The sequence below is a fragment of the Clytia hemisphaerica genome, unplaced genomic scaffold (assembly GCF_902728285.1).
Source record: "Clytia hemisphaerica strain Z4C2 unplaced genomic scaffold, Clytia hemisphaerica genome assembly, whole genome shotgun sequence".
NCBI classification, from domain to species: Eukaryota; Metazoa; Cnidaria; class Hydrozoa; order Leptothecata; family Clytiidae; genus Clytia; species Clytia hemisphaerica.
In genome coordinates, this window is record NW_027104356.1 from 582,502 (window position 1) to 608,439 (window position 25,938).

Here is a 25,938-nt window from a genome sequence, read left to right on the forward strand (position 1 = left end):
TTCACTGTTTGTTCAGTGTGGTAAATCTATTTTAAAAACCTGAAAAAAGTTTTTTTACATTCGTTTAACTTTGCATGCGCACATTCAACTTTTTCATGCAGTTGTGATAGCCTAAATAACTTTACGCTCCAGGGGTTTTGTGAAATAGCTCCAATTCTAGCTTTCCAAGTTAAGGCATTTAACGGTGGTTAGACTAGAAACACAGACAGTCATACAGGAACACCATAAAGTGAGAGTATATAGCTGAAAACTCAAAAAGTCTATTTTCCTGAAGGCCCGTCTCTTCATTGTCTGCGCTGCAATCATATCTTAATGGCTTCAATCCTTTCAGCTTGGAGAAAAGATTGCATCATGAAAAAGTACTATGCACTTGAAAAAGAATTAGGCACATTTCAACTTTTCGACTGTAAGTCTGAATGGACCACAATGACTTCCTTTATTTTTCTTTTGACTGCAATCACAGCGTACGCAAGTGGAGCCCGGGCCTTAACTAGGATTGGTCTATTTCAGATGGCGCAGAACTTTTTGATAAATTTTATCATCTTATCATCTTACTATAGATCTTTTTTCAAAGAGGTCACCCTGTTGAATAATTATGTAGTCCAGCAGAAAAACAATGATAAAACCACGCATAATTATTACAATATGCATGATACAGTAATTATGCATGGCTCTATCATTGTTTTTATGGCTGGACTACATAATTATTCAACAGGACGTCCTCTTTGAAAAAAGGTCTATTGTTTATTAGGCAAAGTAGCAAAGAGAATTGTTGAAATATATAGCAGCAAATGAAAAATAAACAAGCTATTTCTGATTGGTTAGTTACCTTGTTGATTTATTCACCGCTATATATTTTGCCTACAATCTAAGATATCTGCAGCATTATCGGAAAAGGTCTATTTAGTGAATGATCATGACATATATTGTTGTAAGACAAAAAAAACAAACAAGGAGATGTGAAGTAAGTCAGTAAAACCAATCAATAAATAATTAAATCAATCAATTATTCTTGATTATTTTCTATGCTTTAATTTTTAAAGCATTAAAAGCTTTATAAGTGCATGACATGACCTTTCTGTGGGGGCATTTAGTGAAAGCTATGACTAGTAAATAGTCGTACATATATACATTCATATTTATGTTCCTCTGGTACTGTGTGTTGTATCATGAGATTATTCGATTTTATTAACCCGTTTACGAATCTCGTATCATCTCAGTATTCCAGTTCAGTTCTCTTAGTATAATTACGATATTCTCCGATGTATCTTTGACTTGATGAGTGACGGTTCTTTAATAACTTTATTGGTTTGTCGATCCGTTCTTTGATTCTTCTGAATAATTATAAATAACTTAGAGGACCCCTGAACTAATGAGCCTCTTCCCCTGGACTAAAAACCTACCTCCCTCGAGCTATAGGGGTCAGCCTTGTTCGCCAATCTGACTGATCTTTTGGTAGGACAAAAAACCATGGGATGTTAATAATAAGTAATAAATCTGCTCGTTCTTCATTTCAGCTGGTTGATGATTGTCATCGTCCGTCGTATTGGAAGTTTATCATGAATAAAAAACAAAGTAATCATTAGCATAAGTAGCTCAAGTTAGAGAACGCGACCTTACGTTTGATGCGAGATGACACGAGTGATAACTTCTCCCCTTTTATGCGCATGCTCAATAATTCGCATGCCGGAACATTCGTCCGGAACCGATAAGATACTAGATTTCTGACTATTTTTCAAAACATCAGAAATCCCGCATCTTAACTTTTCCTCCTTATCAGTTATCAAAAGGATTCGAACAATAAATTGTAGACACATGTCATTTCTGGAGACATTTGGACTATCTTCGTAACGCGAGACACAAAAAGTAACTGAATAGTGTTCAAATAAAGAGATTGACAATAATCAAGGTTAGTTTCTGTCCAGTGTTTTAAATTCCTAAGCTTTTTGACACGGAAAACCTTTTCTTTGGATTATCTTTAATGTAACGATTTCTAGTTTGATCTGATTTCCATCTTCCGTGTTTTGATATCATTCTATCAGAAACATTGTTATTTGCAGCTTCGGAGGCGCCACCTGACCTTAAGGAATGTAGGGCGTACTTTCTTTCATCAACTAACTTAGCAAGGTGGCTTTTAAAACAGGTCCATACCGTGGAATAAGAGACGCTATACTTTCCGATTGCGTTGTGGCCTATTTTCGTTTTGGCAAGACGACATATAAGGAAAGATTCTTCTTCTTTTTCCAACTTAGAAATTGAGAGATAATGCCTCAGCCAGTAGATTGGACAACACTTTGTATCAGTTTTGGAAATGTGTAGGATGTGACCTTCCCTAAGTTGATCCGTTTTTGAAGTCTCGATAAAAATCTTAAAGTCTGTCCAGATATAATTGGCAGTGGAAACAAGAATGTCTGTAACTTTTGATAGTCAAATGTAATTATGGAAATTTTTTTTGCTTGTTTTAGAAAATCAAAAGCGCTATATTTCAATGTATTTTTGGTTGAAAAATTCGCGATTTTTAGCGGTTAAATTTGCGATTGCAAAAATTGAGTTTTTTGTCTACTTATGCTATAACGTTCATTTTTACACCAGTGGTAGTTCAACCTTAGGTTAAGAAGTTTGTTAAATTTCAAGGCAAACTGAAAAGTCCTTCGGAAGATATGGGACCCGAAATACCCCTTGGTAGCACTTTTCTGTGAAATATGAAATCTCCAACTTATTACTAAAAACGGGGGTAGTGATATGATTGATAAAACAGTTTTTTGATCATAACACATTTTACGATCTCTTTAATGACCTCATAGCCAAACTGTGTGTAGTGTTTTGGGAACTAGCAAAGTTCTTTAATGACTTAAGGTGGCCATCCACTGAGTTTGAAAATAGTGATACTTTTTTGATGGATTTTTATTTTTTTGGCTTAAAGTCAAGTATAACTTCTCTGGAACAACCTCTGAAAATTTCAATTCATAAAAGTAAAGAATAAGCAGAAAATTTTAGGTTTTATAATACCTACCTTTAAGCTTTTAATGCTTCGCCCATGGACGCCCTGTTTCCCGCCCGTTAGTAAAACAGCAATTCTACCTTCTCTAGCTGCTCAAACGGCTTGAAAATCTTTACGGGTCGTCTTCAAGTCGCTAGAAACATTTCTAGAAGGTTTGAAGTCGCTTTGTGTACCCATATTCAGTTTTCAAACTTTGTAAACAATGACCGCCCTCGAATTTTAAAGATGGTTTTTGGACAATCTTGGAGGGATGAAGCTCACTGACTTTTGCTGAGTGTTTCATCCACATTTGTTGCTGTAAATGATGTTTTATGGTTCTCTTATTATACAAGGAGGTTTGTAAAACTCTAAGGAATATTTAATCATGATGTAACTTGTGTTTTCTTTTGATTAAGAGCACGGTCGGTTGTTGTGTAGTGCGCCAAAGGTATGTAGAACTTTTGTTTGCTTGTTTGTTCTTTTTTGGGTGCTATTTTAATGTTTTTTTGCCAGGAATCTCTTAGAAAACAACACAATCATCTTCAAATTACTTTTTCAACTGTGTCGGATTAGATTTTGGCGGTTTCATTATGCTTTCAGCGATGGCATGAAAGTGAAAGTGAAAGTGCCCTGTAACACGATAATGAATCTTCAGTTCCAGAGCTTTTTGAATGAATATTTTAACTTAATTGATTTAGTTTTTAATCCCTGCTGATAGGAATAGCCCAAAATAGTCTTAAAATGAATGTGGGCATTGTTATTTACATTTCGGGGGGGTTTTCGTGGTGAAAATGAGTTTTGCGGCCTTTTTAAAGTTTTGCGGTTTTCTGGAAATGATCAAAATGTCACTCAAATTGTCCAAAATTTTCACTGTAAATAGTTTTAAATCCTTATTTCCTTTGAAATAATGTAGAAAACTCCCTTATAGGCTCAAATCATAAAAAAATCCCTATTGAAAACTATAATCTTTTCATTTAACCGCAATTTATGTTTTAAAAGCACGATTTCTCAAAACGCAAATCCGGGGGTTCCCAATCACTGTGGCGGAAAAATCTCAGGATCTAGTCGTCCGATTGGTCTGATTCTTTCAGGGTATTTGCACATCTATGAGGGCTGTGGAATGAGCGAAGGATTTTTCAGATTTCACTAATTCCAGATGTCATATTTTGAAAAAACTGTTTTTTTGGCTTTTACCCCCGGATTTTGGATTTTTCAAAAAATTTTTTCGCTCATTCCATTCTTTGTCCTAAAGTGCCTCTACATACCAAAAATCATTAACCAAGTATTTGTAGTTTTCTCTAAAACGTTGACACAAGATTATTTTGATTTTTCTGAAAAGTCGTACCAAACCCCCGTCTTTCAATTTTTTTTTTTAATTTTTTTTTTTAATATTAACTTTAGGTCATAAATAACAATACCTGGAAGTTTCAAGCCCATATCATTTTTAGTTATTGAGTAATCAACATTTAAAGTTAAAAGGTCGATTTTTCAATTTCCAGTGGATGGCCACCTTAAAAATAAAAAGGCAATATAAGTTCATGCTTATCTTTTCAATAAAAACAATTATAATGTGACTTCGTTTCGAAATAATCAATGATACCAATAATACCAACGCACCAACACTTAATATTTTCCAACTTTTAATTGCACTGTTAAAAAAAGATAACATAACCCCCGTTTTAAGTAATAAGTTGGAGATTTCATATTTCACAGAAAAGTGCTACCAAGGGGTATTTCGGGTCCCATATCTTCCGAAGGACTTTTCAGTTTGCCTTGAAATTTAACAAACTTCTTAACCTAAGGTTGAACTACCACTGGTGTAAAAATGAACCTTATAGCATAAGTAGAAAAAAAGCTCAATTTTTGCAATCGCAAATTTAACCGCTAAAAATCGCGAATTTTTCAACAAAAAATACATTGAAATATAGCGCTTTTGATTCTCTAAAACAAGCAAAAAAAATTTCCATAATTATATTTGACTGTCAAAAGCTACAGGCATTCTTGTTTCCACTGCCAATTATATCTGGACAGACTTTAATTCCTTCATCCTCAAAAGTAATATCCTTTATCTTTAGGGCCAAAATTTCGCTAATTCTCATGAAACCCGAAAATCCAAGTACGCAGATGAGAACAAAACGAAGATCCATCAGGTTCTTAGATTGGCCATATTCGTCAACAATTTGTTTCAGAAGCTCTGAATCCAAAGGCTCTTTTTGTCTGGATACTTTTCCTCCCCCTCTTGCTATTATTCTTTTTCCTCCTTCTAAGGCTAACTTTACAAATGGATGATCTGTAGGCGATTCTAAACCCGAATTCAAATGACCCCATCTTATTGCTGAAATAGCTACGTCTAGAGTACCAATTTTTCCGTTATTGGACACTATGTCGTTCAAGTAAACCGCAACGTAGAAAGGCGTGGCCGGGCAGGGGCATATTTCGTCAAACTGTGCGGCCCAGGAGATCCATTTATTCCAGGCAGGCTTGTATTTTTGCAAAGTGGAATCGGCGTATGCTGATTTAACCAAGGTTGGAAGGGAGGATGCGATTGATCTAAGCTTGTTGTCTTTGATGTCATCTAATTTTCGCCAAATTCCGAACATAAGGGATTCTACAAGTAACGAAAGAAAAAGGGGGAATAAAATTTTTAATCTCTCATACCTGATTCAATCTCTAACCGTTGATATCGTTCATCTTGCCTCACTGTGTACCTTTGACACCAGCGAACTGGCCAATACGTATATAATCAATGATTGTAATGCCTCACTGTGCACCTATGACACCTGTGGGCTGGCATGTGCCTAAACCAATCTCTGGTTCACCGGTCCTCGTAGTCCTCAATTTTCGTGGTCCGTTCGTTCCTCATACCGTTCAATATCCGTAGCTTCGTTCGTTTCTCGGCATCATGTAGAACATAAAACAAGAAATTAATTTTGTTAAGTAATTATTTCGTCTTTTATTCCGAAAAATCAATAAGTAATGCCAAAGCATAAAATTTTGCAAAGCCTTCAAAAACAGATTTTGTTCTAGAATAGTTGAAATAAAATGGATCCAAAACTAGAAAATGTTTGATAAAACTTTCAAAGTTTATACCGTCTCTTGTAAGTAATGGCCAAAAGTAAGAAGACTTCCATACCGGTACAAACAACACTCCTTTTGCTCTACACAACTTTAAGTGTTTTATAGCTTTTCCAATGAGATATGTTGGTGGACATAGCCAATTTATCTCGTTTCCCCAGTGACTTACGAATGCATTAACCTCCTCTGTATTTGGACAAAAGTTCTTCGAGTTGAATCTCTCTGTTTTAGTGTTTTTATATTGTCAGCGAATCTATCTATTGTAAAAACGCCATAAGTGTTTTGAATGTAATTAAATGTCTCGTTATCAATAGACCAATTATCTGTGTCGAAGCTTTTTGAGATACTGTCAGCGATTTGATTTTTCTCTCTAGGGATCCATTGAGGATAAAGCCTGATGTTGTTACGAACGTTAATATTATAAATGTCAATTGCTAACTTTTGTAGATATTCTTTTGTACTGCCGGCATTAATTATTCTTGTTACATTTTCGTTATCAGAATTCCATTGAACTGCGTTATTTTTTAGCTTGTGAGCAAGAGATGATAAAACGTTTTTTACAGCAGAAAGCTCTCTATACGTGGAACTAGTGTTGGCTTCGAAGTTAGAGAAATTACCTTGAGCTATGACGTTGTTCAATTTTTCGACTATAAAACCTCCATATGCGTATTGGCTTGCATCACTATAGCAGATCTTAGTAATTTCAGGAGACGTTTTAAATTCTAAGCCGTTCACCGCTGATAGATTAGATTTCCAAAAGGTAAGTTCCGATCTAACTTCTGTTGTTAATGGGCGATAGCTATCCCATGTACAACCTAACGAATTCTTATCGTCAATGAATTTATACATTTGTCTCGTAAAAAGTCTGGTCAAAGGGCCTATGGCGATAGACATGGCGATTATACGCCCTGCAAACTTTGCGATACTTCTTGTGGTGACGTAATCGAATCTCAAAATAGTATCTAAAAAACTCAAAACAGCTTTTAATTTTTTATTAGGGATGTACATACGCATGTCGTTGGTGTTAATCGTAAAGCCTAGCCATTCTTTTTCTATTTCAGGCTCCAAAGAAGACTTCTTGATGTTAATTGTTAGACCGGAGGACATAAGATCGGATACCATGCTATTACGTTGTACAATCATTAGCGACTTCGGATACCCAGCTGCGATTCCGTCATCAAGATACATAATCGACTTAATCCCTTGACCTCTCCATTTTTTCACTAATTGACGCATTAACTTTGTAAAGACCCAACATGCTGAACATAAACCGAAAGGTAACACTACAAAAACGAAGTATTTGGTTACGCCGTCGAACTCCCATGAGAAACCCAGATACGTATAAAAGTTAGCGTTAATTGGGACGTGGTGATAACCGCTCTTCAAGTCGAAAGTGATCATGAAATCATCAGAATCAATCAAATCGGAAGCCGTCTTAAGATTTTCGTATTTAAATTTATTCACTTGAATGTACTTATTAACGTTTCGAAGATCAAGAACAAGCCTCAATTTATTATTTCTTTCTGCAACTGAAAGGGGGTTGACACAGTGGGGAATGTAATCGACTTCCTGTATACAATTATTTTTCAAAAGCTCTTTAATCGATTTTTCAGTGAATATGTGCTCTCTCTTACTGGACTTGTTGTTTCTGCTGTAGGCTGGGGGAGGCGTAGTAATGAATGGAAGACTGTAGCCGGTTTTGACGATGTCTAGAATAAAAGGTGGTGCATCTAGCTCCGATTCCCAAAATTTAGCAAATTTCTGAATCTTTCCTGCTACCGAGGCTTGTTCGTTTTCTTCGATTTCCCAATATCTCTCTGAACGTGTACAAAGTAAATGAAACATAACTCGATATATGATTTCAAATGTGAAACACACACAAAAAAACAAATAACAAATATATATAAGCTCAAAATGTCATAAGAAAAAACACAACTTGTTATTGACTGTTTTGATCGTCTAATTACCGTCTCCTTTTTCGAGGTTTGGAATCTTAAGATTATTGTCTCTGGAGGATGGAAATGGACAGTGAAAAGAATAATGACCAACAGACTTGCAATTAAAGCAATAAATCGTTTCCATTTTCTTTCTGAGTGAATCTCCTTGATAAACATATGAACTTTTGTAGCTATTAGAATTCTCATTGCTCCTATCGTTTTGATATTGGTGTAAATGTTGATGACGAATAAGGTCGAAATTTTTTGTTATTGTCAGAGTTCCCTCTATTTTTTGCGTGTTCTAATTTCGATTTAGAGTAGTCCTTTATAGCTTTCTTGAGACGCTTTTCCTCTTCTGTTCCCGAAACCAAATTGTCAGCAATAAAATGCTTCACGCAGCCCCATCCTTCCCTATCCGCTATCTTAACAATTTTCATTCGATAATTAACAAGCTCCTTACCCTCCTCTAATGCTTTTTTGGCGTCCTCTAGACGATTTTCGGTGATAGCTTCTTCAACATTCTCCATTGATTCTAATACTTGTTTGGCATGTTTGTACTGCTCTTCGTTTCCTGGTTTATTAAAAATTACTTGGTCGATTTTTCTTTTTCTTTCCAATTTCTTATTGAATTTTTCAATCGAGGTTTTCTGATGGTCTTTGAATTGGTTGAGAGCATCTTGTGTATCCCTTTTCAAAGTTGATAAATCACTGATGGCGTTCTGCAGTTGTTGAGTTAGTTGTTGAGTTGAAGCTTCTTGACTTTCAGATTCCGCCATTTTGGAACGCGACCTTACGTTTGATGCGAGATGACACGAGTGATAACTTCTCCCCTTTTATGCGCATGCTCAATAATTCGCATGCCGGAACATTCGTCCGGAACCGATAAGATACTAGATTTCTGACTATTTTTCAAAACATCAGAAATCCCGCTTTTTAGCATATATAAATCTAGGCTGCTGATATCCACCAATGGATTTCTGTTCCTATACACGTTTTTTTTTTTATAAGAACGTCAAAAATTTTCGAAGCCTTCGGATGTTCTTAGTTTTTTGGATTTGAAGCCTAAAAATGTTCTTAAAATGTTCTTATTTTCAGCATTTTTTGAGCATTTTGATATAATTTCTTAAGAAAATGCATGTTTTTAAGTCTCCAAAGCCTTAGAATGTTCTTAGAATGTTCTTAAATTTTTGGGCCTCGAAGCCTTATGTTCTTATATAGTTTGTTCTTATAAAAAAAAAACGTGTAACTATCTCCGGTTTCGCAGAGCTCTGCAATTCAGACTAATATAAGAATCAGGATATGACGGACAATATCCATGCTAAGAACGTACCAATAGATTCAATGATTTTGGAATGTTACTTAGAGGAGGTAAAATGGCGGCGTATTGTTTATGGCAGGTTATGGGGTTCATGAAGATTGGACGATGTTTTTCTTTTCTAAAAAACGTTGTTCTTCATTCACAACAATGATACAAAAATAATTTCATTCTAAATAATCTACGCATTTAACATATAAAAATCATTTTTACTAATGGTGCCATTTCTTTTTGAAGTCAAATTACGGCAAAGAAAAAAATTATACAGGTTCTACCTATCCATAAAAAAGTTAAATAAAAATATTGTCGAAACTTGTTAATAGTACATAAGTTTTTACTCTACTACGTGGAGAGAATCGGTTATCTCAGGGCAAACAATGTAACGGTTCTTCGTGTAACCTTCGTAAGTCTTTTGTATAATGAAATCTTTCGCTAATTCGAAGAAAATTATTGGTGCTTTAAAGATCGAATTAGAAAGAGTCGACACTGTAATTTCCAATATTCAATTTACATGTTCAGGTCTTGTTCAATCCTACACATCCAGGTTACCATATTTGAAAACTTGTAATTAAAGCAGTTCGTAATAAATAGTATTTAGTTTTTCCGACTAATCGTCTTCTGGTCGTAAATTACAACGTCTTCGGAATTCTTGACCTCGTTCGTGAATCCAACGATTTGAAACTAAAAGCAATGAACATGAGAATAGAATTCAACTTCAAATGTGTTCTTACTTTGCAGATTGAAAAACCCCTTTGCAATCCAAACGAGAGCATTCGTTATCATTATGAATAGGTCATTTCACGAGTCACAGGCAATGAATCATGGGTAATCAGGATTGATTGCGCTCTAATAAAGACATCGGTCAGACAACAATAAATCTCAGAAATAAAGGATAAGATCATTGATCCTGATTATTCATGTTTCATTTCACTATAAAAATGGACTATAGGCTGTAATTATGATTTTAAAAATTTTGGCCGTAAATCTTGGCCGCTTTAAAGGTTTTCAACATAACTAAATCGTTTATCTAACTCTCATCTACACTAGAGTCTCCATTATTCAACACGCATGGCGATCACAAATATGCTCGAATTATGGAAATTTCTAATAACAATGGAGATTGGTTTATAAGGTATTGTTAACTGAAGGAACCAGGAAACTTGTTCGAGTTATAAACACTCCAGTGTACTTTACATAGGCGAAGCGAGATAACCTGCAAAATTTATGAGGGAGTGCAATAGTTTATGACATATTTCATTAGCTTATGATAAAACAAAGACAATAATTTCAGTGTCGTAAAAACCGCATAAATTTTGCAGGGTATCTCGCTACGCCTATGACTTAGTTTGATTCGCAGAGCTCTATACTTTCTTTTGAAAAAACCATTTCGCTGTTGGATACGAAGAAGCCTAGGACCTACTCACCCCATTTTTCACCGATGAGTACAGGACAAGCTGCATGTCTTGTATCGAAATCACCAGAGCCATCGTGATGGAGATTGAACCAAAATACTGCATCACCCTGCAAACAAATAATGAACGCAAGCTAAAAAATCCGAAACGTCTTTGGAGGTTAAAAAAAACATGAATTTTTATCCTATAGTTCTGACAGATCCCCACCAATTTCAAGACAAGCGATATTCAACTCCATATATATTTTGATCGCATTCCTTTAGTTCATTCTGCCGCAAGAAATTTTCACCCTGTTTCAGAAACATGATTTCAACCATATACCTCAATCAACACCCTTGTTCTAACCTTTGGGATGATTTTGTGATCATCAATTAAATTTAAATTAGTTTTTTTCAGATCACCGTCTATTCAATAGACCTTATCGGAGTTTTTGATTTTTCTAAAAAAGTGAAGCATTTTGGAATTGTTTCGGAAGTATTACAATAGAATTCCCTCGAGGAATTCCTAAGAGATTTCTATTGTAATACTCCCGAAACAATCCCACAATACATCGCTTTTTTAGAAAAATCAAAAACTCCGATAAGGTCTATTACTTAAAAATAAGACAAGAGCCTCTTCAGAGATTACAAACGGGACAGTAAGATGGAGAATATCTTTGAAATTTAATAAACACAACGACACCTTAGCTGGTTGGACAGCTTGTCCGATATTGGTGAATACTGTTGCTCCTCCAGCTTCGACATTCGACATCTAAATGAAAGAAATATATTTTCAACGTGTTTCACTAAAGATGTTTAGGGGAAAGTTGATTCTTCCCAGCCGGCACAATACGTTTTTTTTAACGTTTATCTAATTTTCACAACGTCCATATAACTTTAAATGAACGTTGAAACAACGTGATATGCCAGCTGAGTTGAGAATAACATACAGTGGCGGATCTAAAATGGTTCAAAATTTATGGCGGAGAGTTTTTTTCGGCCATACTCATCCTTATGAGAGAATGAAGACTCTCTATTATAATTTTTGAATCCCCTCCCCTCACTGGCATAAAGAATTTGCTTATATTTAGTTTTGGTAAACGGGTGGCAAAAAGCAAGTCACTGCGATGACAAACACTCATCAAACAGTATAAAAGCTGGTCTCCACTTTTCTGCGAAATGAGCAAAAACTTTTAACGTTTTTGTAAGGTCATTGGTCGGTTGAAAAATGAAGCAATCCCTTTGGGCAAATTTGACGTAACGGTTTAAAAAAGTTGAACTTCTTTCAAATTTTCGTTTTTTCGTTTTTTTAATGACGTAATCTTTTCTGGTATCTGTAAGTCAAATACATCCATCAATGGAAGAACTTAAAAATCAAAAGACTTACATATGCTAAGAAGGTGGCAATTCGATGTCCGTCCTTCTTGAAATCTTCTCCTTTATGCGTTCTCTATACGAGAGAAAGTAATAAAAAACATTAGGGGTCCTTTAATTCAAAGAAAAGAATTGTAACAGGGATTGTTGGGGAAATTGGAAAATCAGGAGAGTAAAAGGATAGAAAAAGCTGGACATTGGGGGTTGGTGAAAAATGAGATCATTTCTGTGTTGATAATCTAGGGGTCATTTGTCAAAAACTCATGGATATGTAAAAATTGAAAATAACAATATTGAATATTTTCAAGTTGTATCCAGTTCAGAAGTTGAAGCAATCAGGTTATAAGAAAGAGTCAATTTTCAACAATAAACCTGCCAAACTATAAGTATCTTAAAATCGGTCGTAATAATTAATGCTCTCAACACCTCATATTTTTTTTTTCGGATGAGTCCACTTTTAATGATGAAAGACTGTTAATAATTTGAATGTCAAAAAGCCTAAAATAGGACTCAAAAAAATCAAAAGCTTACGTAAGTATAATCGGTTCGGTTCTTTCCGGGCGGTGGACGTAGCGGAACACTCTGAAAATACAAATGTCATAAATTATCATTATCATTATCTCAAACAATCCAAAAAAGGCCATACTAGATATTGAAATTTTAGAATAAACTTTTCTTAAAACGTTGATATCCTCTAGAAAAAAACCGTTCATAGGGGGTGGAAGGTATATTGTCCAGGGGTATCGAAAAAATCCTGAATAACTGCCATGTCCATAGATTGAATTTGTAATGTCCAGGGGTAAAACGCATGTCCAGGGGTAAAACGCGTGTCCAGGGGTAAAACGCGTGTCCAGGGGTAAAACGCGTGTCCAGGGGGTGAAAAATCCAAATGTCCAGGGGTAGATCATTGACAAAATAATATATCTTCCAATCCAACCCCCATGAACAATTTTTTTCTGGAAGAGCCCAATCTATAAACTTACCCTTCCGAAGTCAAAGTGAGTTTCATAATGTCCACCCATACCGTAATTTGCAACCTGAAGAAGATAGTTAGGATTAGAATACAGAATGCATGGCTACGATAGTTCTTTTCAGAAGCACCTTTGAAAAAATCCCTTCCGAAATGAGAAGTTATTCGATAAATGGTGCCCTTCAAGGAGCTGAAAATAAATCGGTAAATATATCCATTGCCATCTGAGCTGTTCCAAACTTACTCAAAGGTCAACTAAAAATCCGGGATCCGGGAATCGGTGCCAATGATCTAATTTTCAATTTGTGATTTTAAAAAGTTTAAGCTCGCCCTGACTCACACGAGGGCATACAACTATTGAATAACAGACCTGTAATTTTTCAGCCGTTTCCATACTTAGTCCAGTGTAAGCTTCTATCCTTCGATTCATTATGTCAACAATACCATCATGACTCTCGTCCAACCAAGCGCTTTAAGAAAAATAACAATTATGGTACACGTTTTTTTTATAGGAACAAACTGTATAAGGTTCGATGGTCAAAATAAGGCTTCGTGGGGTCTAAAACAGCTAATTTCTTGGGAAAATAGGTAAAAATGGTCACAAAATGGTGAAATTGAGAACATTTTAAGTAGATTTTCAGGCTTAAAACCCAAAAAGTTAAGAACATTTTAAAAATTTTGGATGCTCTTATAAAAATTAAAACGCGTATTATTAAATTCTGAAACCCGTACCTAGTTCCCTTAGTTCGTTTTTTTTCACATCTCTAAAAACACTAAACTGAAAGTTCCACATGGTTTTAACCAACTTTAAAAAGTTCTCCTGATGATTGACCTCCACCAATCGGTTGAGCCTTAATGGAACTTACAGCCCTTTTAAATTGCATAATTCAATTGCTAATACACAGGTTGCAAAACTAAAGTCTGAAGACAAATCACGCTTTTACTCGACATTTTTATGTGCTTGTTACATGACATTTATTTCTGATTGGTTCGAATTTATTGACACTAATAAAGTTATCAGCTGTAAGTTGTAAAGCAAGTACATGGAAACTTTTTCGAGTAATCACATGTTTTGACTGCACTGATATAATTTTGCAATCCGTGTATTCAATGGCGGATCTGCAGGGATGGTTCGAGATCTATGACGTATAGTCTTCATTTCCTTATAAGCAGTATGGCTAGAAGAAACACTCTTTTTGAACTCCTATTAGATCCGCCACTGCAATAATAATAATACTGGTTGACACATCATGAATAGAAAATGAAAGATTTATACCTTTTACTTATTCTGTAATCAGCTGATTCTAACTTTCCGGTGCTCGGGTTATGTACTGTTGCTCGTTGAAGCTAGTAAAAAAATTAATTAATTAATTAAAATAAATTTATCGAGTAGGAATAACAAAGTAGGCCTATATCAACAATTTTTGAGGCCTCTAGGCTACCACAAAATTTTGAATGGTCGAGGATATCAAACAATATCCTTCTCAGGAATATCACTTGTTCTTTTGTCCATTTAAATTTGAAAGTGAAAATTACGTTGCAAACGTGACGTAATGTGACGCAGGATAAAACTGAATATTTGACGTCAAATAAAAAATCTCACATATGAAAAGTTTTCATAATTCTAAACAACTTTAGTTTTGAAAAAAACCTCTCAGCGCATGCAGAAGTAATTCTCATCCTGAATTTGTTAAAACTGTCAGTTATTGTAATAAAGTGAAAAGTGAAAAATAAGCAACCAAGATGGTTACTTTTGTGGATCGAAATGGCGTGGAATTGACCGTCTCTGCCTCCAAGTTCGAACAATTAAAGCAACGCGGCTTGCTTCCGGCCATAGCTGGTCAACCATCAAATATCGAGTCCAACTCACCAAAAAACAGCCATCGGAATAAAGTTAACAAAAAGTTAGCACCCAAGATGGTCACTTTTGCGGATCGAAGTGGCGTGGAATTGACCGTCTCTGCCTCCAAGTTCGAACAATTAAAGCAACGCGGCTTGCTTCCGGCCATAGCTGGTCAACCATCAAATATCGAGTCCAACTCACCAAAAAACAGCCATCGGAATAAAGTTAACAAAAAGTTAGCACCCAAGATGGTCACTTTTGCGGATCGAAGTGGCGTGGAATTGACCGTCTCTGCCTCCAAGTTCGAACAATTAAAGCAACGCGGCTTGCTTCCGGCCATAGCTGGTCAACCATCAAATATCGAGTCCAATTCACCAAAAAACAGCCATCGGAATAAAGTTAACGAAAAGTTAGCACCCAAGATGGTCACTTTTGCGGATCGAAATGGCGTGGAATTGACCGTCTCTGCCTCTAAGTTCGAACAATTAAAGCAACGCGGCTTGCTTCCGGCCATAGCTGGTCAACCATCAAATATCGAGTCCAACTCACCAAAAAACAGCCATCGGAATAAAGTTAACGAAAAGTTAGCACCCAAGATGGTCACTTTTGCGGATCAAAATGGCGTGGAATTGACCGTCTCTGCCTCCAAGTTCGAACAATTAAAGCAACGCGGCTTGCTTCCGGCCATAGCTGGTCAACCATCAAATATCGAGTCCTCAACTCACCAAAAAAACAGCCATCGGAATAAAGTTAACGAAAAGTTAGCACCCAAGATGGTCACTTTTGCGGATCAAAATGGCGTGGAATTGACCGTCTCTGCCTCCAAGTTCGAACAATTAAAGCAACGCGGCTTGCTTCCAGCCATAGCTGGTCAACCATTATTGAAAAGTGAGTGTGAATCATCCGCTAAGAAGAACTTCGGACTTAAAATCAAGGAAGCAGAAGACAAGAGCGAAGATGAACAAAGCCTTGGCATATCAAAAGAGCGTCTAGCTTTTGCACAACAACTAATCAAGGAAGCACAAGAGGCTCCTTTGCCCGAAGATGACGGTCAATGGTGAACTCTTCGCTACATCGTCAAAAACATCAAATAAAAACCAAAAAATAAAAAACATTCAAACTCCTGTAATTATTTTACATTCAATGTAAATATAACTCCGTATACATAAAATCATGTTGTGTACCATTTCTATTTCCACTCAAGCTTTTCAGATAACAATTTATAAGGTCTTTAACCGGTATACTGGAAAAGTGGGAGGCGGGAGGCTGAAATCGAAAGTGGGAGGCGGGAGGCTTAAATCGAAAGTGGGAGGCGGAAGGCTTAAATCGAAAGTGGGAGGCGGGAGGCTGAAAACGAAAATAAGAGGCGGGAAGCTAAAATCGAATAAAAGAAGCAAGAGGCTGAAAACGGAATCCCAATCAAGATCTAAGTTTATCTAAGCGAGCATCTCTGATAAAGAATTTAGCCCTAGTGTCCAAGAATCTCGGATAGTTCTTATCAAGGAGTCACGTTATGTAGGAAAAAGACCGCACGTGTCGCATGAAAAATTTATTTTGGTTGGTCGTTGATACAAGTAATATGATTATTTCTGTTCCGTTCTGTACTTTTAATGTATTTGCAAGATTTTTCATGTTGCCCTTGTGGTCTGAAATGACGTTGAAGCAAACTTCCATATTTTGTAAAACGTTAGGATGTAAGTAGACCTTATCGGAGTTTTTGATTTTTCTAAAAAAGCGATGCATTGTGAGATTATTTCAAGCGCATTACAATAGAAATCTCTTAGGAATTCCTCAAGGGAATTCTATTGTAATACACTCGAAACAATCCCACAATGCATCGTTTTTTTAGAAAAATCAAAAACTCCGATAAGCTCTATAGAGAGAGAACTGTCCTTACCATATCGATAGCCAGTGTTTTTACTCTTTCGATTTCTCTGTCAGACATGGCTTGACGGTAGAAGATCAATTCTGGCTTGGGGTAAATACGTTCTAAGCGAGCGGGCTTGATGCGTAACATTGGATGATCCGTCTTGTGCCAACAAACCAATTTGTATGTTAACCTCTTCGGCTAAATGAAATAAAAATACTGAACATTTTTTGTTCTTTAGTTTATCTAAAACTTTATATCTGCAGCATAAGTAGTAAGTAAGTCTGTGACCGCAGTCGGAGGCGACCCGAAGGCTCCTTCCTCTTGCGATAGCTATCTACCCTAAGGTAGGGGAGGGCGCCACTCTTTCTCCCTGGATTTCTCCACTTACCCTTGATCCTTCTCTTAATTGCTAAGCATCAAGCAGAGAGGCATCAAGTACCATTTTGAGAATATTTGGTTTGGTGTGACGCAGCGGGGGGTTGAACCCACAACCTTGCGAACCGTAGCCCGATGCTCTACCACTGTACCACGGTTGGCAGCATAAGGTGATCAGCTTTTCGATGCTGGTGAATGTACAGCGAATAATTGTGTCGTAGCTCCTATATCTATGTATCTACGCATCTAAGTTCCTTCCCTTTACCACACTGAAACCTATTTTTCAGCTGAAAATGATTGGGAGCTAAAGAGACAACTCTCCGAAATTTAACTTCTTGTTTTGATGAGTTGAATTTCACTTAACTTTGATTTGAAACATATACTATTAACTTTAAAGGCTACTTAGACTACACATTATATTGGTGAGCAATTATCGGCAATAATGGTTTGCGGACCGTAATGTACGGAGTAGACAGCAGGTGCTCTATTATAAAAAGGAATTTTCTTTCTCTGTAAACAATCCCCCTATATTGTTGGAATATTGCAAATCAAGCTGACAATATATTGCGGACACCTTTTCAATATATTTCAGGCATTCAGCCTGAAGATTACTTTAAGCTTTCTCCAGCAAAAAAAAAAGAGAAGCAAAAATTTGACTTTTTAAATTTCGTGCCGATGGATAGGATCTAACATTTTAATTGTTTTCGGAGCGCGAGATCAAAAGAAGTAGGCGGCAAACGCTATTTCGCATCTCTCAAACCAGTGAAATTGCTTACCACAGGTTTTGTTTCACCACGACATAATTTTTGCCACAATTTGCGTTCAATGTGATACCGCTCGAAGTCATTTTCATCAGGGGTGTAATAAAAGTGAGGAAACTCATGAGGTGCGAGTCTTTCTTCAAGATTTTTCTCGCCCTCCGCCTCCACGCCCTCGAGGAGGTAATTTTCAAAGGCTTCTTTGTTACGTTGGATACGATCGTTCTCAGGGTCTATAGGTGAAGAAGGAAACCACAGGCTACAACTAGTACAACATGTTCATAACATTGCTTCAATGACCGTCCAACGTTCATACAGGCAAGACGCAACGGGTACGGCAGGTACGGCGGCCGCCGTACCAGATTTTCACAAAAAAACCCTAAATTTTCCTCTTCGTCGGTAAAATCGCTATAAAATCGCTGAAATTTCCTCATTCGCCGCACCAGATATAAAAAGCTGCCGTCGTGCCTGTCATAAGGTTCGACTAATGTTATGTCAAGGCATTTTATGTATAACCTCAATGAAGGACCAAATTTCTAATATTCTAAAAATCTTTCCCGAACCGAAGGGCTTTTTGAGGAATCCATTAATTTTCTCAAATGAAATCAATGTAATATTGACCTCTATATTTTGCTATAAAAAAGGGGTATAACAATGAAACGAAGGGCTATTTTAAGAATCTATTGGATGACTTAATTTTTTAAATGAAATCAACGCCCATGTAAGGGGCGGGTATAATAATGAAATCAAGATCGAGTGAAAACAGTAAATTCGATATCTTACCAAGTTTCAATAATTGTTTAGTATGGTTTAGCGCATCACTCATTCGGTTAATCTGTAAAAAAGAATTCGCGGGCTTTAGATAGTTAAAGATATAAAAAATACAATGAAATCTCTACAAAATTTGCGTTCCCGCTGTGCTTGTCGAGTGTTCTCTACCTAGAGTGTTCGAGTTACATTAGCTCCATGTCGTTGCCGTCGAGGCAAAAAAAAAGGTCCAATATCAAAATAAAATTGTCTGAGAAAACTGAGTTTGCTTTTCTAACTTAAAATTGTAGGATTGGCTTTATTTCTTGTAGTGAGAGAAATGGACCAATCGCTGAATTAAGTTAAGAAAAGTAAAACAGACACTTATTTTGATATTGGACCTTTTGTCTCGACGGCAGCAATATGTCACTGAGAACTTCAGAGCCTCTGTTTTTGAAATTGTCCAACATTATGTAGTGCTTCCATAAGGTCTTGCTTCATCTTTAACAATTCGTCTAAAAATCAAAAAATATACCTGATACTCTGACCATGCCAAATGGTCCAGAATATTTACTTTGCTTGGTAAATCATCTCCATGGTTACTTGTATCCACCAATTTTAGCGCTTCTTTCATCCAACCTATCGTCACATCATATCTTTTATCAGTGTACGCCATGCGCCCAATATCGTACGCGTCTGATGCCGCTAAAGAAAGACGAGTAAAGAACGAGTTTGACTTCAGGTTTTATTTTACTACTGGCCATACAATTCTTTATATAGTCAGCGGAGGTTTTGCTTTGTTTTTGAAGGCTGGCTGAATGAAAAAAATAGCTTCGGCGAATTCTAGATTCTAGGACGGCAAGTTCTTAGCAGGCCCGGTGTTTGGTTAGCGTAAATATGGCGACAAATCGCGTTTTTAGACCGATGAATTGTAATCTTTTTCGTGCCTTGGACCTTTTGCCTGGCCTGTAAGTAAGTAAATCTGCGACCGCAGTCGTAGGCGACCCGAAGGCTCCTCTTTCGATAGCGATCTACCCGAAGGTAGGGGAGGGCACCACTCTTTCTCCCTGGATTTCTCTACTTACCCTTGATCCTTCTCTTTATTGCTGAGCATCAAGCAGAGAGGCATCAAGTACTATTTTGATATGACTCGGCTGGGAGTAGAACCCACGACCTTCCGAACCGTAGCCGTATGCTCTACCACTGCACCACGGTTCTTGCCTTGTCTAAATAAGAACACTGAAGCCAGTCAAAAAGCATAAATTGTATAAACTGCAAGAAGTGCAAAAGAAAATTGATATCTTACATAGTTTGGTGAACCCGTTCGAAGCTGGGACAATTCCATTCAATATTTGACTTGCAGACAATGCGAACGTCTCCTGAAGCCGCAACAAGGCCGCGCGGGCACCGTCGACATCATCGGCGGATGGTAGTAGATTGCCATATTGTGCATAGAACTCTGAAAATTCTGGAAGAAAAAGTGACTCCACAGGCAGGATTCCAAGTTAACCTACTCTATTCAATCGAGAAAGAGGTCTTAAATGAGATAGATAGGCAAACCTCTGAATCGGAAAGAATAATGTAATTGTAGTGACCCAACCATGAGTCTAGAAAAAAAAAATCTTACTCCTTTCTTATAAATGAAAGCCCATCTAATCTTGAGATATTTGATTTGACTGAAGGTTTGACAAGTCTCATACCAAGGTAAAGGTCACAGATGAAGGTTTCATGCTGACTTTATGGACCTCCCTTAACAGTTGTTTCAAGTGATGAAGAGATTATGATGGAGAAAGGGAAAGTCGATGTCTCTGTTAGTTCAGTGTCGTTTGCAACATTGCAATGAGGTGAAGGTAGAGAGTCTATCACTATATTTTTCTAGCACCCTGTCTGGATGTGCACTAAAGGCCAGAGCAAACCAGTCCAACATTTCATCCAACATGATTTTCCAATGTTGGATGAAATGTTTGATGACGATCAAACTTTATCCAACACCGTCCAACACGATTTTTTTCTTCTTTTTTTGAATTTTCATTTTTTCCAAAAATTTGAATTGACGCAAACCGGTCCGACATTTTATCCAACATCAGAAAAAAGGCATGTTGCATGAAATGTTGGATCGGTTTGCCCTGGCCTTAAAGGCCGAGGTAAACGATTCCAACATTTCATCCAACATAGAAATTTAAATGTTGGACAAATGTTGGATAAATTTCGGAAAGGTGTTGGATCTCCTTAAAATCGTTTCGTCGCAATTTCCAACATCATTTTCATCCAACATGGGTGTTCATTCATTCTTTTTTGAATTCATTCTTTTCAAATTAGAAATGGCGAGGATTTTTATATCCAGTACCCAGTATAACCAGTGCCACTACTGCTGTTCATGCGGACAAAGATTATAGTCTAACAATTGGACCCTTACAATGCAGAGAAAATTCTGGCGAAAAATCGACTCTTATTGTGCAATTTCTTGAAATTTATTTATCTATTTTAAGGCAAAAAATGGTCAAATTTTCTAAAATTTTGCAACAAAAATGTTCTCATTTTTTACACACTTACACTGCATTTTGGGAAGCCTGAAAAACGTACTATTAAAGGGTCACCCCTCTACGACAGGTCGCTTAATTTCAGTGCTCCTCCCTCTTGGTTTATTTTCCGAAAAAAAACATTCGATCTAGTAGCTTCTCTACCATCTTTATAAATTTCTTACGAGATTTTTCGAATTTTTGACCAAAAACATTCGATTTTATTTCTAATGACGTCATTCCCTTTCAAATGTTGGATGTGAGCTGAGTAAACGAATCCAACATGATCCAACACGAAAAGAAGAAGTAAATGTTGGACAAAATGTTTGATGGCGATCAAACTTTCATCTAACACTTTTTTCCTTCTTCCAACATATTTTTTTCTTCCAATCGGATTTTTGCATTCGTGTAAACGATCCCAACATTCCATCCAACAGCGAGAAAATGGCATGTTGGATGATGTTGGATGAAATGTTGGAATCGTTTACCTCGGCCTTAACACTACTATTGTGATAGACTCTCTAACTCTACGTCTTCACTCGTTTGGTTGACGTCAAACGAGCTTAGTAAAGCTCAAATTGCAGATGTAGAACGCTAAGCATGTATTGCAACAAGGCTTTAAAAAGTCCTGGAAATTCAAACTGATTAGAAAATCTTGATAAAAAAAACAGATAGAGAAGTCTTTAAGGCGAACAATATAGAAATGAAAGTGCAAAACTGTACCCTCGTGGTTCCGTTCAGCTACTTTCTGAACTTTAGGCCAATCACGATGCAGTCTTCTCAAGATTTTGAACGCATTATTCGGATGTCCGATATAATTCCTTTCATCTTCTTTCTTCTCAATATGTTCAATCTTATTATAAAATTTCTTCAGCTCCGCTATTCGGCGCTCCTCCCGCTCAATGGTGGTTCTTAGACGAGAAGCCAGTTGTTTCTCTATATCAAATAAATAACGCATATGTCCGCTCGATGAGAAATATTCACCACTCGTCTCCAGTAAGATGATGGTAGAGAAAATTACGGACTGTAGTGTAAGCATCCATGTCAAATTCATCGTGAAAAATAGTCACGTCTATACAGTAGTATTCGTCTTTCTTTCGTTTTCGTTAATGTGTCGTTTTCAGTTTTGTCAACTTTTGGTATAAGTGTCTGTCATCTGTTATACAAATAGATCAAAACTCATCATTAAAAAGGATATTGGAAATGGAAGTCATTAATAGATCCGTAATGAGCAAACATAATACCTAATTATTTTTATAGGAACATCCATCAGAAAATTGCAATTAATAAATAGTACGATGTTTGATATGGTATACCGATCGATCAAAAACCTGAAACATTCTACAATAAAACCGTAGAAAAATCCCAATCAGCATATTATTGTCCTTTCTGGCCACCCGCTCTGAGTGGGCTTCCTCGGATCGTATTAAATTTAAGAAGCGCAGAGGAGAACGAAAAGATCCATCATATAAAAGCATCACCACAGATAAAAAAGGAAGTAATTTCTATCTAATTATACGAGAGCTATTACAAACAACCAATAAAAAAGAATAAACTTTCTGACGATTGATGAAGAAGAAAAATGTCGCAATGAAATGGATTTTGAAGAAGAAGAGCATCTCTAAATTGAAATTGAAACATATTCAGGCCCTTCTTGTTCCATTAAATTTCCATACAGGGGTTGAACGAACCTTTTTAGGGCAAAAAAAGATTTTTAGAAACGTGGTGATACCCCTTGGCAAATGGCAAAATTTGCAAATAAGAAGTCTTGGGAAAATTATTTCATACCTTAAAAATAGGGGTGGACGAACAAAAATTAGTCTATTACCCCCTGGAAATTTTAGAAAAACTTTTTACCTACTGGAAAAATGAACAAATACCCCCTGGAAATTCTTCTCCGATTACTCCCTGGAAATGTTCGTTCACCCCCAGTATGGATATAAAATGGAATGGCCCAATTCGAACCAAAATTTTTTCCTTAAAGAAAGTTTCGAGTTTTTGTAAGGCCTTTAACTGAGGAGACCAACATCGAATGGTGTCAAATTTCTGAAGTCATCGATTAAATCACAAGAGAAGACAAATTAGAAGTCATTCGGGCCTGTTAAGCCCGAACTCAATTCTCTCGTGGCGTTGATATGATGAACTCTGCACTTTAAAGTTGTTAATCTAAATAACTCAAGACCATTTTAGCACCCAATCAAAAACATGGAGGTTCGTGTTTTGAAAGTAAGCATCGAAAGTAAATATTAGAGTTGATTTAACTGCATTTCAAATTTAAACAATTTGATATTAACAGTGTTAGTTTCCGCTGAATATTTACTTAGGCACATCGCTTATACCATAGAAACACCATAGCCTAAATATTTTTGAAATTAGGGAAATCAAAATTTCCTACTCAATGGTTTAATCAGCATAGCTCATAAGAACAAATTTTAGAAAGAACAATAAGCTCAAAAATTGTCAAAAAATAAGAGCAATGCCCAGTCTGGAATTGTTGAATTTCATGTAGTTTGAGGCTCAAAACCAGATAAAATTGGATATAAAGCCTCCAAAACCTAATTATTTCTTTGATTCGAGCCCACCTTTAATCAGGATGGTATCTAAAGGTATGTAAAGAGGTAAAGAGATAAACCACCGATGAAGATTACCAAATACTTTAAGAGTTCGACAAGAACAGGAAAAAACTGTAGAAGTTTTGGAGGGTTTGAAGGGTTGGACCAATTGAATGAGGAGTTGTTCTGTTAAGATCAGTTTCAAGAGGAACAACAACTATACCAGTTGCAATTAATTGAGATCTGGGAATTTTTTTGTCAAAGTTTAAACCAACAATTCAAGATTTTCAATATTTCAGTAAAAATCAGAAATCTTTTATAAACAAGCATAAAATATCAAAATTTCCCAGCTCATACATCACACATAGTATAAGCCAACAAAACTATAAAGCCTTACAGCATCAACATACAAAAATATCCAACATCACAGAGTAGAGTAACACCATAAAAATCACACGAAAACAAACCAAAGCATCTCAAAAAAAAAAACTTTCATACAATTTTACAGTACTTCCTGTTCACGAAGTCTTTCCACGTTTCCAAGCGAAGCGAGACTCAAAAACACAAAGCTACTTTAACAATACGTCCTTCAAAAATCTCTTTTCATAAAAATCACGTCAGAAAGGTAAACATTGACAATGTCATATTAGAATAAAGAGATATAATATTTTGATAAAGTTTTTTTTTATTATAAAGAGTAAATTCTCCATAAATGACAGCTTTAAGTTTTATGTGCGGCTTCACGGTGTCTCGTTGGATGGTAATATTATCTCAAGTTCACGACATTATCGTCGAAATAAAAACCAAAAAAATCCCTAGGACTAGACTGTTAGAGAAGTATAAAAGTTTGATCCTGAAATATATACTGTCCTTATCATCACATGAGGAAGACGTTAAAAAATACATAAAAAATTCAAAGTTTTTTTAGTCTTAAACCAACTTCTTTTTTCGTTTAGATAATTCGGAAATTTCAAATGCAGCCCCCGACTCGAATTCTACATTCTATTATTCGGTATTCTCCTGATTTCGATGAAAATGAAAATCTCTTATTGGTTCAAGCGTGTAAAAAGGTCTTTGGGAGATGAGCTTCGAAATTTCGATTTTTTGGAGATCGATTCTGAGAAAAAAATCGATATCTTCGCTAAAATTTAAGCCAATCGAGTTTCGCTCTAATTATTCTTACTCGACTCTTATAATTCGATATCAACCTTTATTTATCGAATTAGAGAGATTTCCTCTTATTCGAAATACTTCCAGATTTACTGCATGTCAAATTCCCCTTGAAACCGAATTAGAGAAGGTGTTACAATGAATACGAACGACAATAAATAAGACACAGATTTAAAATGCTTACAATAAAATCCATGTATTTTTGTATGAGAATAAAATGTATTTTGGCATGTATTCAAAATGAACTTTTCCTTTCCCTGTCGCCTAATTGTTTGCTTACAATAAAAATAAAAACAGTTTCAACTTTTCCCATCATTTTATTGTTTATTTTGAAATGGAAAAGGGTCAATAAGTGCAACGATTTAAAAAAAAGAAACTTCTCGTAAGTGTTAACAAAATCACAGCAGTAATTTGTCATAACGCCCAATTCAAATTTCCTGTCAATCATATCAAATCATTCATGAAAACCTCGCGATCAGATGACCACCTTTTGTTTCCTAGTTTGTAAACAACCGTATAATAGAGGGCAAAGCATTTCAGCTAATTTTCCAGGATTTAAAGCCTTAAAATATATTCTACCCATTTAGCACAGAGAAAATCGAGTTTGGATTGAAAAAAAAATGTTGAAGTATCAGAAAAACAGAAAATATACAGTATGCACATACGAAATAAGCTGTTGTGTATAAAAAAGCTTACGAAATACTTGGGGTTTTATAACAGTAAGAGTTTTGATGGGAACAAGAAATATCAAAATAATTCAAATTACCTTATTATAACCATTATAATTGATCATCACATTGACCATGTCAAAATGATTCCAGAAAGATGATAAGAGGTTGAGCTAATGTATATGGTATACCATTCCCGGCGACTGAAGACGAACAACATGAACTTCATTCAAATTCATTTTTTTCCTGACTATTCACATAAATTTTTTTTTACTCTAAAAATCAAAAGATGTATGTAAAATAAGACAAGTTTGGCCTTAGGAATGTATTCTTCAAATTATTTTGGGTCATCAGGTTTTGAGTAGAGATTTCAACACTTTTTAAGGCCAGCCTGT

The 25,938-nt window shown here is 36.1% G+C and overlaps 1 protein-coding gene and 1 long non-coding RNA gene across 2 annotated transcripts; one reads left to right on the forward strand and one right to left on the reverse strand.

Annotated features, from left to right (window-relative positions):
* The first annotated feature begins 6,724 nt into the window (after positions 1–6,724).
* Positions 6,725–8,119, forward strand: LOC136818252 (uncharacterized). Its single transcript, XR_010848219.1, has 2 exons — positions 6,725–6,815; positions 7,117–8,119. It is a non-coding gene; the product is annotated as an uncharacterized lncRNA (long non-coding RNA).
* Positions 8,120–9,714: 1,595 nt separating this feature from the next.
* On the reverse strand, positions 9,715–25,820 carry LOC136818147 (prolyl 4-hydroxylase subunit alpha-1-like). Its single transcript, XM_067074505.1, has 15 exons — positions 25,642–25,820; positions 21,877–22,309; positions 19,941–20,102; positions 19,170–19,339; positions 18,671–18,722; positions 17,906–18,120; positions 16,782–16,952; positions 14,318–14,388; positions 13,412–13,511; positions 13,055–13,108; positions 12,603–12,653; positions 12,085–12,147; positions 11,401–11,469; positions 10,732–10,828; positions 9,715–9,988 (listed from the first exon to the last, which is right to left on the reverse strand). The coding sequence occupies exons 2-15, from the start codon at positions 22,205–22,207 to the stop codon at positions 9,915–9,917; spliced, it is 1,680 nt and encodes a 559-aa protein (XP_066930606.1). The 5' UTR covers positions 22,208–22,309; positions 25,642–25,820; the 3' UTR covers positions 9,715–9,914.
* Between the last annotated feature and the right edge of the window lie 118 nt (positions 25,821–25,938).

Bases quoted from the DNA above. Each gene is read 5' to 3' on its own strand.
- LOC136818147 (XM_067074505.1), bottom strand. From the start codon at position 22,207: ATGAATTTGACATGGATGCTTACACTACAGTCCGTAATTTTCTCTACC. The intron at 12,654-13,054 runs GTAAGTTTATAG...TTGTATTTTCAG, and splicing joins CTCACTTTGACTTCGGAAGG to AGTGTTCCGCTACGTCCACC. The intron at 12,148-12,602 runs GTAAGCTTTTGA...TCTCTCGTATAG, and splicing joins ACCGAACCGATTATACTTAC to AGAACGCATAAAGGAGAAGA.